General features: G+C 27.6%; 2 protein-coding genes and 1 long non-coding RNA gene across 16 annotated transcripts in view; 1 reads left to right on the forward strand and 2 right to left on the reverse strand.

Moving 5' to 3' along the window:
* LOC145973432 (uncharacterized) overlaps positions 1-6550 on the forward strand; it is a 234534-nt gene extending 227984 nt beyond the window's left edge. For 4 of the 12 annotated variants that reach the window (XM_083102806.1, XM_083102807.1, XM_083102804.1 and 1 more), the window contains 9 exons: positions 2798-2983; positions 3063-3242; positions 3316-3429; positions 3812-4072; positions 4158-4232; positions 4635-4793; positions 5010-5206; positions 5514-5673; positions 6196-6550. In XM_083102806.1, the coding sequence (XP_082958932.1) occupies positions 2800-2983; positions 3063-3242; positions 3316-3429; positions 3812-4072; positions 4158-4232; positions 4635-4793; positions 5010-5206; positions 5514-5673; positions 6196-6320 (1455 nt within the window). In that variant the 5' untranslated portion in view covers positions 2798-2799 and the 3' untranslated portion in view covers positions 6321-6550. The other 8 variants (XM_083102798.1, XM_083102795.1, XM_083102805.1 and 5 more) reach the window with 8 other exon arrangements.
* Positions 1-14497, reverse strand: part of LOC145973431 (protein expanded) — a 530479-nt gene that overhangs the window by 147202 nt on the left and 368780 nt on the right. The window lies entirely within an intron of this gene.
* On the reverse strand, positions 1680-3588 carry LOC145973438 (uncharacterized). Its single transcript, XR_014439474.1, has 3 exons — positions 2351-3588; positions 1949-2193; positions 1680-1716 (listed from the first exon to the last, which is right to left on the reverse strand). It is a non-coding gene; the product is annotated as an uncharacterized LOC145973438 (long non-coding RNA).

Raw genomic sequence — 14497 nt, forward strand, 5'->3', positions numbered from 1 at the left:
AAAAAGTTGAATATTCTTATTGGAACGTTAAAATTTATAGTAATTTGTGTACGTCGCTAATTCTAACTAAAAATCCTAAATAACATTCATTTTATAAAATTTTAAAAGGAGAAACTTTATTTAACATTATATTTAAAAGAATCAAAACCATATCAATTCCAAACCTTTTTTAAAAATTAAATATAAAAGTATGACAATTGGGTTTACAGTTAAAAAAACATGTACTCGTTAAAGATTGAATTTATTTAACAAAAGTTTTTAATAACAAAAATATAAAGAGGAACTAAATAATTTTATTAAATTTTTTTGTTACCATTTTTTAAAAATATTAATTATGTTTTTCAGAATGTTGTTTTAAGAACATTAGAAATTGATTCTAATTTTGATTAATAGGACTTATGGTCAGTTTCTTCAACGTTGGATAACTTCCAGATAAATTATATCTTTGTCTCTTTTCAGATAGACGTTCTTAAAAAGAAACAAAGATATAGTTTAACCGGAGGATAAAATTATCCAATGGTTAAAAAACTGACTATATTAGATTAATTAAATTAATAAGTCTCATTTATTAGGTTAATTATAAAAATAAAATATTTAGACGTAAAAATGCCCAAATTGAAAAAATTGCGGGACCTTTCGCGAAGTCAACAAAATCGCCGTCTCAAAAATTTTTTAATTTTGAATAAAGATTGCGGAGATTTGAAAATATCAACTCGATTAAAAAATGATGTAAATTTATCTACAATTATGAATCGGAAAGAAGTTTTACATCAAGTTGTAGATATAAATGAAGATTATGAAGAAATTTTACATGATGAAAAGAGTGAGTCTATAAAAAATGAATCATTACAAAATGTTTTAAAACAATATAATTCAACAAATAATTATAGAAAATTTATCAATAATAACGTTTATGATGATTGTGAAAAATGTAACAAAATGTGGCATGCAATGAATATTTTACGTGAAAAAATTTCCATATGGGCAATCACATATAATTTGCCACATAATTCAGTCAATGCCTTATTACATTTATTCAGAGAAGCAGGTGTAAATGGATTTCCATTAGATGCACGTACACTTTTACGTACACCAAGAATAACTGAATTAACAAAAACACATTCAGGAGAATATTTGCACTATGGTCTTGAGCATGCATTAAAACAACAGCTTCAACTTCTATCTAATACTGATATTGAACAAAATTTACAATTAAATCTTCATGTGGATGGTCTACCAATCTCAAAAAGTTCTCAAAGCGTATTATGGACGCTTTTAGGACAGATTGCTCATTCAAATTGTCTACAACCATTTGTAATTGGAATATTTCATGGCTACTGTAAACCTTCACAACCCGAAGAAATACTTAATGAATTTTGTGCCGAATATTTACATCTAAAACAGAATGGTTTTATGTATCAACAAAAAAAATACATGATATCTATTAGAGCTGTATTATGTGATGCACCTGCGAGAGCTTTTGTTACTGGCATTGTTGGGCATAATGGATTTTTTGCATGTACCAAATGCGAAGTAGAAGGTGATTATGGTAATAATAAAATGGCTTTTCTGAAAGAAGATGCACAATTAAGAACAGATGAAAGCTTTAAAAATCTAACCAATGCTGAATATCATAAACGTCAAGACAAAACACCTTTTGAACTTATATCTTTATCAATGTCTCATTTCCCATTGGACTATATGCACCTCGTATGTCTAGGAATAGCAAAAAAGATATTAGCACTTTGTATTAATGGTTGTAAGACTGTAAAGTTTTCAACTGCAGTTAAAAATAAATTATCAGAAGATTTGATATCTGTAGCAAAATGGATTCCACTAGAATTTGCAAGAAAAGTGAGAAGTTTGGATGAGTTTTGCAGATGGAAAGCTACTGAACATCGTACGTTTTTACTATATGTAGGTCCGATTGTTTTACAACGATATTTACCAGAAGCAAATATGAAACATTATAATTCTTTGCATTGTGCAATACGTATCTTATGCGATCCAATTGATTATAAATATAACAATGAATATGCGTATAACTTATTGCTACATTTTGTTCAAGTTTTTAAAATACTTTATGGACCGTATAATGTATCCTATAATATTCATAATGCCATTCATCTTCCAAGTGATGCAATGAAGTTTGGACCATTAGACACATTCAGTTGTTTTCCTTTTGAAAATTATCTAAAGAATATTAAACATTTATTACGAAAAAGTGATAAACCATTGTCACAATTACGTAAACGATTAGATGAAATGGCAAATTTTAATGTCACAAAAGTAGAAATTAATTCAAATGATTTATTTCCGTTACTATTAAATTCAAATAAAAAACAGCTACCTATGGGTGTTTCTGCGTCCCATGATGAAATAAAATTTAAAAATTTTACATTATCATGTAAACGAAACTCAGATTGCTGTTGTTACTTAAGCGATGGATCCATTTGTAGTGTTTGTTATATCGGTAAAAAAAATAATCATCCTGTAATCCTCGGAATTACTTTGAAAGATCCACAGTTTTTATCTAATTATCCCTGTAATTCATTAGACCTAAAAATCTGTTGTGGTAATAAATGGTCAAAATTAAAAGAATTTAAAGCCACTGAAATTACTAACAAAGCTGTTAGATTATTTTTTGGAGATACTAACTATTTTTTCCCTATGCTTCATACAAGTAAATGACGTCAGTTTACAAGTAATCACATTTTTTCTTATTGAAAATTGTAATAAAAGTAGTATTTGTATATAATATTATATATAATCTAATTAAACATTATTTTACATTCAGATATGTATTTCGTTGCTTTTTCAAACGACTGGTGTGCTACTGTACCAGCATGTTGGTTAAATATAAAGATCAAGAAATTAAGATGGCCACCGAAAAATAATAATGTCACCATTGAATGTAAAAAAGCATCAGAACCAAAAGAAAATTGGAACACAATAAAGTACAACAGACTATTAGGACCGTTTGGTAAATTCAATTAATGATAAGTAACTGGTTATCTTAAACATTTTTTACTGTGATTATTATTAAAATTATTTTATTCAAGGTACTTATAATGAAGCCAGAGCTGTAGAAATTTCAGTGGTAGATATTTCTACTAACGATGAAGAGGCACTGGTAGACATTATTAGTAACTCTCAGAAACTTCCAAAGAAACGTATTATTAAAAAACCGGCATATTTACATTCATCTACTGACGAGAAAGATAATGATGACGAATCGATACGTAAGTATTAGTTTATATTTTCTCCAACAACACAATACTAATAAAATTAAAGTTTATAATGTTTATATAACAGTCAAAAATAGTATTAAGACGAATGCTGCGCCTGTAATAGCGGATCCACCAAAAACCTATAAATCGCATGTTAATAACAAAAAAATAGAAACTTCAACAGGAACAAAAAAAAAAGGTACAAATAATTCTTTATATTTAATATAACTTCATTATACTTAAAAATGTATATAAATTAAAAGATAATTCCCTAATTAAAAAGAATTCTTAATATTAATTCTTAATATTTATAAAAAAAGTTTCAATTTACATATAAATTTAATAAGTTTTTAAGATAATAGTTTCGTTTTGATTTAGTTTCTTGTATGATTTTTGATTGAGACGCTACATTAATATTAATATTATACAGAAAATACAAAATAATTGTCTTGTTGTATTAATTTATCTTAATCTTTTAGTATTAATTTTTTATATCAAAATTGATCATTTCTTTGTGTATTCCCTAAATTGTGAAGCTTTTATTGATGTCTTTAACATTTTTGTTCTAATTATTTTAATAGATTTAACAAAGTCTTGCAGCTATGAAAATGCTCAAAAAGATAAGCAAAATAATGATAACAACAATAATGATTTTTCTAATGAATCATTTGAAAATGATGAATCATTACCCTTGGATTATGGAGATTATTTGGCAGATTATTCTTTCAAACCAATAAAAGAAATAAAAACAACTGTTAAACCTGTTCATGAACATATTGACAAAAATTTGAAATTTCAAGAACATGTAAACATGAAAGAAAATTTACAATTGAAAAATGTTGGTAAGTTTCGAAAAAAAAACATAGAACATAAATTTACTCTATTATTATGTAACATTTGTTCAGAATATCCAATTTTTTTCTTTAGATTCACATCGCTCACATAATCAAGATCTATCAATTTTACATAATAAGCCTAAAATTCTCAGTGTAATTAATACAAGTAAGTTTTGTTGTGCATTCACAGCATGTACTGCATAAAAAAGTTTTAATTACAAATATTAATTTTTAATTTATTTTAAATATGCTTTATAAAAGCATTATTTCAATATTATTTCAAGAATGTTGATTAAGATCTAATTAAAAAATTGTAAAAATAGTTGAGTACAGAAATTTTTTATTTACTACGCTGTTTGAAGTTGATTTGAAAAAATTCAAACATTAGTTCTTTTTATTTAAATTTAATTTTTATTTTATTAACAATAAACTGAACTTTTCATTAAACCATTATTTTATAAAAGATTTAATCGAATTCTAAATTATAAATGTGATATTATATGTATGTATAAGCGAAATTATATTATTTATCTTAAGTTAATGAATCTTATTGTTTTGGTTTAAATAGATATACCAATAGGAATTGCAACATCTGCACAAAAAGAACAGGAAGAAACTCATTTTCAAGATTCTAATTTTTCTGACAATGAGCAAATATGTACTAATGCTTTAATTAATGATGATACAAAGGAGTCCTCTACGCATCAACATCATACGTACTGTTGTAGTAAGTACAGTACAGTAAATAAGCTTGCTATACTGAATAAATACATTTTTAAATACATTTTTTAAATAAATACATTTATAGAGCTAAATACATTTTTTACTCAATTTTTTGGTAACTTTTTGAGAGAAGGAAAAATGGTTTAAATTTAATTGAGTTGTATAAATTCAATTAAAATATAATAATGTCAACTGACTAACATTACGTTTCTTTTTGCAGAAGCATGTCGTCATAATCTACAAGTTATTTTACATAAGATAAATACAATTGATATGCATTTAGTAGATTTTTATGATAATGAATCCCAGCGAAATAATGAAAATAATCTATTACCACAGTTTCCGATTGTTACAGTTCAAGAATTAGAAAATTTTAATAAATTATTAAGGGAAGATGCAATAGCTCGTACACAATATGTAAGTATTTTATGTATTACACTTTCTAAATTTTTTAAAAACTTGATTTTAATTTTACAATATAACAATAATGCTCATAATTATGAATAATTTCTAATTACATTGATTATTTGTCTTATCTATCTAATTAACTATTTATCTACCCACATAAGAAATATATAATTTGTTATTTTTCATTTTAATCTTATAAATAAACGTACAAGCTTTTTTATTACAATTTAACTAACGATATCGATTAAATTTAAGGTCTGTAATTTTAACTGTTTTTGATTATATTATAATACTAACATATTGTATTATTTTTTAGAAAAAAATAATTAAAAATATTGGCGGTAAAGATGTTAAAAAACATGTTCGACAAGCCTTGACATTAATATTAAATGATGAATTGTCATGTAAATTATCATGGACAAGACAGAAAAAAACTATCAAAGTAAAAGATATGAAGTTCGTGGACATAATAATAGGTACATGATTTTTATCTTCAGTCACATCTCATCACATCTTTTTTATATTCCTTTGAATCACTATTATTATTATTATTTTTATTATTATTTTATTTTAGTAATAAAAGTAATAATAAATATTAAAATAGTAAAAATAAAATTAGTATACATTAGTAATAAAAAATTAGTGATGTAATAACTTATGTTGTAAAAAATAATAACCATAGTTGTTTTACTAATATGAAAATGGTAACAGTAATTACTATTTTTAAACATTATCATTAAAGTTTTACATCAAAAAATTTATTTTTAAATTTTGTTTTTATTGTAATTTGTTCATTGATACTTGTTCAAAAGTCTTTATTTTTAAATTAAAATTATTACAAGTCTATATTCAACAATATTTAAATGTAACATCCTTCATCCATGAATTACAATAACAAATGTCCTCATGAGTCTCATAAAAATTGCCAATCATAAAGTAATATGAGTATTTTTGTTGCAGTAAACTTTATTTCCTAATTATATAACTTTTGATTTCAGAGACTATAATTAATTCTGAGCGTAATTGTACAATCTTTGATGTACAAGAAACCATTCAAAAATGGCTACAACATGCAAGTGATAGAGTGCGTTACGTTGAAAAAAAACACGCTGAACATAATTGAAAACTTTTGGCATAAAATTTGTTTTTTTTATTCATAATATTTTATCTTCATAGTTTATTGTTTATTTTATAATGATTTGTTTTCTTTTTTCATAATAATTCATTTTATTTCTATTAAAAAATTTTTCACAATTTTTTTATTTTATATTAATATTATATTAGTCTATAAATAATATGTATTAAAAATGTTAAGTTCCGATTAATATTCTAAATATAACAGGTCTGCATGGTTTTGATGTTTGGGTGAAATGAAGTAGTTTCATACGTAATTTTGTGCGCTGAATCCGAATCTGACCTCGGAATTTGCCCATCACATCAGGTTTCTAAGACAAATAAAGTTAAAGATGTAAAAAATGACTTTATCAACTTCATGTATTTATTTTAGAGACTAAACTTTTTAAAATATTTTCAATAATGCCATTATATATTATAGTACTAGTCTTCCCCTTCAAAATCCTTTTCTAATCATCTTCGTACGATATTTTGTTCCCAAGATACACTTCAAAAATATTAAAAGAATAAATAGATACATGTATAAATTTTTAAATTTTCTATAACTTAACTAATATATACATAGTATATACAGTACAGTACAAATTAAAATGCTGAAAAACAGCTAAATGATCTTATTTGAATGAAAGTTAAAGAAAGTTAAGTTATAGAAAGTTAAAAAACTGATATATATTTTGCACATGTATTCATTTGTAATTTTAATATCTTTAAAGTTGTGTATATCGAAAACAAAATATTGTAAGAAGATGATTAAAAAAGATTTTGAAGGGGAAGACTAGTATCATGCAATGGCATTATCAAAAATATTTAAAAAAATTTTGTGCCTCTAAAATAAATATATGAAATTGATTAAAGTTAAAGATGTAAAAAACGTCATTTTTTACATCTTTAACTTCATTTATCTTCGAAATCTGACGTGATGGGCAAATTCCGAGGCCGGATTCTGATTCAGCGCACAAAATTAAGTAGGAAACTACTTCGTTTGTTCAAATATATGTCTCAAGACTGTCTATTTTTGTAGCTTGTGTAATCAAACCGTCCAAAGTTCAATAAGTTTAATTTATTAAAAGTCAAAAAATGTATTTTACATTATAAATATATTATATTATAAAATATATGTCTTGGAAATCATTCATTCTCTCTCTCTTTAAAGCTTCAATTTACTCTGAACACTAAAGAAACACGAAGCCTCTGATGAAATATTTAGCAATAAGCTCTCCAAAGGAAAAGATGTGAATGCCAATGTAAAGGATGAATATAATGAAGAAAAATATCGTCCTTTATTATCAAAAACCTCTCTTGGAGAGCTTGCTAAATATATCACCAAAGACTTTGTGTTTTCTTAGTGTTTTGAATGTTTTAGAATATAAGTCTTATTAACTTCATAAACATGAACTCCTACAGATATCTAGTTTAAGATATCTTTGTGATTTCTATTACAAGATATCTAAAAAAAAGTAATCTTTTTGATGACTATCAGAAGAAATCTTTTTTCTCTCTCAATACGACGCATAAGAGCTCTTTCTGAACTCATTATGTTGTCTTTCTAAAGAAATTTTTGGATGTCCAAATCTTGCATGAGAGAACATTAAGAATTCTTTCTGTTATCAACTTGCTATCTGGGTTGACTGCTTGTTATTTTAAACTCATTCAATAAAAGTTCTTTATTCAAAGAAAACAGTTTTATTTCTTAACGGGGCATTTTACGCTATTCTACAATTCCATCTGGCGATCGAAATGATGTTGTAATGATATGTAGTTAATTGAAAAACAAAAATTAAAAATTAAATCAAAATTGACAAATAAAGCCACAGCGCGGTAGTTGGAGCGCAGAGAAGAAATAATACTTCCTTCTTTCTGATTACTCGTTTACTTAACAATAAAATAATTACATATAGGTATACCTATATGTAGAGAAAGTACAAGGACTCTTGCGTTGAAAAATTTAAAAAAATTCAATTTGCTCTATCTCAGTGAAAAAAAGTCGAATTATAGCAATGGAATATGCGTTGGGAAGAGTTTATAAAACTATTTTAATATAAAATAGTTTTATAAACTTTAACCATTTTAACTAACTTTACCTAACTTTAACCATTTCGTACCTTTGGCTTTCCCAAAAGAAATGCGTTTCATATGAAGACGATTTTGTAGGTTTTTAGGCATGCTAATTTCAAATTTACTATGCAAAATTTAAATTTAAAATGGCAAAGAGGACGGCCATGAAAAGTTGAAATATCAATGTATTTAAAATATGAGCTTGAATTGTATTTTTTGAAATATGCAGGGTGTTTCAGTTATCGTGTGCCAAAAAAATATCATAAGATCTCGCTAAACTGAATTAAAAAGTCTTATATCATTTTTCAAACAACCACATAAAATTTCGAGATATTAATTAAAAAATATCGGATTTGCGTGAGTGGAAGCGCGCAACGAGAAAAGCCGTCTCACTGTAACTTCATACTAGGCGCGTAACTAAGTGGTGGGCGGGGCTACTCACCAACGTTAGCGCCGCGCACCGCTATCATGTTTTGGAGAGTGCCCCACCCGCCACTTCGCCGCGCGCCTAGTATCAGATTACAGTAGGCGTGCTTTTACTCACGCGAATTGGTCGATTTTTTAAATTAATATCTCGAAATTTTACGTGGTTGTTTACAAAATGGTTAAAACTTTTTAGTTCAAGATCTACTTATTTTAGCGAGATCTACTTATAGTTTTTCTTTGACACACGATAGCTGGGACACCTTGTATATTGTTTTTTCTGAACATACACACACACACACACACACACTTAACGCTTGACTCGCGGCATTGTTATACACTTTTTTTGCAAGCCGCACTCTTTTGGATACCCATCGCACACATCGTCTTACTTCGCGCACACTTTGATATTACACTAAAACTATTATAATTTTTATTATTTATCATAATGAAGTTGTAATCAGATTTAAATAAAACTTTAAATATCTAATTAGCACAATTCTGATGAATGATTTTTCGACATAATATATGTTATTCTTCATTATCTAAAAGTTTTATTTTTTGCAAAGTTTAGATAACTATGTTTTATTGCAACCATTGCATTTCAAAGTTCGCGATTTTTTTTACATATAACTTGAACTTTCTTTTTTGAAATAAGCCAAAGTAAAAATCGGATTATTTGTTTAAAAGTTATGATTATTTTCATAGATAAGACATATATGTCCCGGAGATACGAAAGAGTTAATATAGCATCCGCGTGGATGTTGATAAAAAACATTGTAGGAGATTTTGTAGATCATTGAAAATGGCCAAATACCTCATTTTTTGCACTTTTAAGTTAAAATACTTTACTGAAAAACTTTCTTCGTAAAAACTTTACGTGATACGATTTTCGAGGTTAAATTCGTAATCAGCACATTAAAATCTATCAAATATAACTTCGTTTACCTTAAAATCAACGAAGTTATTTTATCAAAATGGTATCGATAATTGATGTAATTGATTCAAGCATTGATGGAGCAGAATAATTCTACTATGCCACTAATATAAATGTCACTATTAATAATATGAGAAATAGTAAAATTATTATTAATGTCGTTAATCGTGATTAATAGTAAATATCGTAAATATTTTTTAATTTTAAAAAATTTTTTTATCGTAAATATTTTATATTTTATATTTTATAATTTTTTATTATTTTATAATTTTTCCAACTCCTAGATATTCTCCAATTTTGTTCTCCTAAATACTGTTCTTTCCTCTTTCCATTCTCTTCATTTCTTTTAATAGTGAGATATAATTTCAAGATCTCCCAAGAATGTTCCTTCTCCAGATTCCTCGGAATTTATACTTAAAATTTTTATCTCTCTTTTTTTAGATTCTTCTAAATCTGAATCTATAGATTTTGTAGAAAATATCTTCTTTCTCTTCTGAATCCGCATATAAGATTTCTTTTCCATCACAAGATTTATCTCACATTATGATAATTCCGAGCAATTCTTTTCTTCTCCTAGACTCTTTTTAACACTTTCCACTATCATCTTCAGCGATTCCATTTAATTATTTTTGTTCTTCAATACTCCGCTTATCTTAAATCGTATGATCTGGAGAAGAGATTGTATAATCTCGAAAAAAGAGCGCACTTTGAAAAGATATCGCATCTCGAGAAAAAAATCTCACAATTTTGAAGAAGAGTTGAATGATCTGGAAGAAGAGAATCAGATAATCTGAAGAATTAGATAAGAATCATTTTCTTAAATACTTTTTAACGCAATTCTTTCCTTCCGTTCCTATATAAAAACATATATAAGCCCTAATCCTGTAGATCTATAAATAATTCCAGAATAAAAAAGTCTATTAATAAAAAAAGTCTATTATCTCTAATATCTTCATCTTTTAGTTTATCACAAGCCATAAAGTCTTGATCGTCATTTCGATTCGAAAACAGAAAAAGCAAGAAAAGGTAAAAGAAGATAAGGAAAAAGAGAAAAAGTGACTAAGAAGATAAGGAAAATGAGTAAAATTTAATAAGAAAAACATGGATAAATATTCCAAAAGAATAAAAAAAGAAAGCAAAAGAGAACAAAAAAATAACAAGCATGATCGAAAGAGAAAGAGAGAGGGAGAGAGAGAGAAGAGGAAGGGAGATTTATAACAATATTTATATGGGAATTATTATAATATAACTTTATTATCAAATCTTGTCAGTGAAAGAATAATAATAGATCGAGTTTCTAATAGACTTAATCAATAAAAACTTTAAGTTTATATCATACAATATACACATAAATCAAGCTATATACCATGCAATGCAATATCATGCAATATAATACGTTACAGATTACAATTTTACTACCAATAAAAAGTACATTTATGAAGAAAATATGCATAAGTATGAAATATATGTATATATATATATGTCCGTCCTATCATCTGCCAAAAAAAAATCATAAGTAGATTTTGCTAAACTGAACTAAAAAGTCTTATACCATTTTGTAAACAACTACGTAAAATTTCAAGATATTAATTAAAAAAGATCGGCCACACAATGGAAACGCGCGGCGAAAAAAGCTGACCCACTATAACTTGATACTAGGCGCGCGGCGAAGCGGTGGACGGGGCACTTACCAAAAACGTAACGCTGTAGTGCCGCGCGCTGCCATTATGTTTTGGAGCATCATATGTCGGGCAGACAGGTAGGTAATTAATTACTAGATTAAAAGAACGAATGTTCAATCGAATGTTAACAAATCGTAAGATTCCCTAACAGTAGTGTCAATGTAGAGAGTTTTGGGCTATAATTTCAACTGGGAAGATACAACAATATTGGATCAAGAACCTTCTTACAAAAAAGACTTATGTCTGAGATGTTGCACATTTACCAACAAAAGAACGGCTTGAACATTCAGAACGACACGGCATTACTCGATGATTCTTATCTTCCTATCATCAATAAATGTCTCTCTCTTTGAAAACCTCTCGCTCCCCCGCTATCTTCTTCCTAAACGTCATCTTCCCCCCTCTCTTTTTCCATTCCTTTTCCTCCCCCTTCTTTCCTTTGCTTTCTTCTTTTCCCACTTCCAGTCATGTCTCGGCCTTCCTTGCTATCACACTCCTTCACCTTTTACATTTAACTTTTTCTCTCTGATCTTTGCTTATATTATGCTTGTACGTATTTTTACTGTGATTTGTACTTGCTTTTCCATCTCTCAATTTTTCCTTTTAATAATTATTTCTAGCGATTGCTTTTTAAATTTTAAATTGTAAGACGATTTGTGTTTCTTTTTTTTTTGTTAACGTATACATAAAGCATTGTCTTGATTGTGTTTGCTCTTTTTGTGTTTTCTTTTTACAGGCTTCCACCTCGTTATCTATTCATTTAAATCATTTTCTTCGACGCGGCTTGAGAGATTGGATTTTAGAGGGACTTCTATATTTCATATCATCGGGACTATAATTTTTATCGCTACGAGTCTTATTACGTCGGACAACTTTTATTTTTATTTTTTGGACGGTTTCAACGAGGGATTAAGACGAATCATATTCTCTCTTCGATTTTTCGTGTTGCGTTGACGATTTTCGATAGCGAGGTGAGCTGCGCTTTCTTTCCAGCATTTTATAGCCGCACACTTTTAATGTTTCATTAATTTTTTATACATGCGTTTCCGCTTTTTGACTGCTTCCGTTTTCGATTACTGTTCTTGCGTATTTAAAATTTTCAACCGTTCTATATGTGTATCTGACCTTTCCGTTATAGACTATTGCGCTCGCCTCTGTAATTGTTTTTTTTTTTTTGGTAGATGATAAGACTAATAAAAATATTGCGCATGCAATACAATATCATATATTATTAATAATTTAAACTAATATCATTTTGTAAAATTAGAACAGTGTCGCATTATGTTGTGTAGATGGAGCGGATTAAATTCAGTAGAAAAGTCTTTTATCGTTTTATGATTTTCAGTAAAAATGGACTCTTTTTTTTCGTCGCGCTTCGATGATCCGAAACATTTGCTTTTTGTTGTTGTAATATGAGTTTTTTAATAAACTAATATTGAAAAAAGAAAGAAATGTTGTTGCTTCTCTGCGCTCCAACTACCGCGCGTTGGTTCTTATGGTTGGCCATTTTCTTTTTAATTTTTTGATTATTTGAGCCAAATCTCTAATTATTAAATAAATAAATCGTTACAAATCTTAATAAAAAATATAAATAGAAGTCGGTTGCGAATCTAAATTAAAAGTCAAACATTTAGAAAAGATCATATGAAAGATCATAAGAAAATTATCCGTGTTGACAAGAAAATTTGAAATCGTAAGAACAATAGATGTCAACAGATGTACAAATAAAATTTTTTTGAAGACTATCAAATATTGTTAAAATAATAAAATTAAAATTATTGATTATTAATATTTAAACACAATAAAATAATTGCGGATTCTTTAGTAGAACTAATAACGATTGGTAAGATGGCGAGAGTCTCATGCAATTATGTCCTTAAAGCAGAATTGTCTAATATATCACTCAAGCATAATACTAGTAGGAATTTTATACGAGACCGTTATTAAGTACATTCCAGACAAGAAGAAATATCTATATTATATTTTTTTGGTCCACAGAAAGAACAGAAAAACTAAAGAGTTACACACAGACAAAAAAATGCTAAAATTAATGAATTAATAAAATTATTCTTCCTATTTTTGGATAAACTTCCGAAAACGACCCACGCTCGATTGTCACGAATTGTTGTAGAAACACTGTAAATGATGTCAAATGAATGTCTTTAAGCGGATTTTTACCGATACAAATATTTAATACTAAAATTATTTGGTAATTATTTATACGGACCACTTCCCGATTTCAATAATTCTCAAATATGTTATCAAGATCATCACTCTGAGTAATGTTGTGAAAGTTTTAGTCGGCGGTCATTGTTTATTAAAAAGTTATAAACAAAAAATGTCTAATGAATAATATGTAATTTTATGACACCGTGTACAAACTATGTTGTCGTTTGACGTTGTTTACCTTTCTTATATTGAAATCAGATAGTGGAACAATGATAAATTTCTATGTTTTTGATATTTCTTATGACTTTGAAAATATTTAAGAAAAGGTGAGTTAGTACAAAACAGATTGTTGTACAGTTAACATGAAGTTCTACGAGTTTCTCGCTTTAACAACAAAATATGATGAGTTGTTAAACTATTTGTGCGCGAAAAATGTTACATTTGTAACTATCTATGCAAAATGAAGTGTATCCCGCATCATAAACACGGATTGGATTAGGTTATATCTTCTGAAAGTGGAGCCCCCCGCAGGGGGGCGGAATACTTGTAACGGAACGCATGTACTTTCCAAGATGAAGTAATCTTGATTAAGTGAACTTTGCTTCATCTCTTCATTAAGAGTAAATTTTGCTTCATTTTAGGAAGTACAATACGTAGGTACAGTATGTTCCGCCCCCTTGCGGGGGGCTCCACTTTCAGAAGATATAACCTAACCCAACCCGTGTTTGTGATGCGGGATACACTTCACTTTGCATAGAAAGTTACAAATCTATGTGAAATTATGCAACAATTGACTTTTCTTTCGATAAATGTATTAATGAACTTATGAAACTTCTTTTGTTTATATCTTTTTAATAAACAATGATGGCCGACTAAAATCTTCACAACATTACTTAGAGT

This window comes from Camponotus vicinus, unplaced genomic scaffold, assembly GCF_025532165.1.
Source record: "Camponotus vicinus isolate PSW18456_S1 unplaced genomic scaffold, iyCamVici1.0 SCAF_6, whole genome shotgun sequence".
Lineage (NCBI taxonomy): Eukaryota > Metazoa > Arthropoda > Insecta > Hymenoptera > Formicidae > Camponotus > Camponotus vicinus.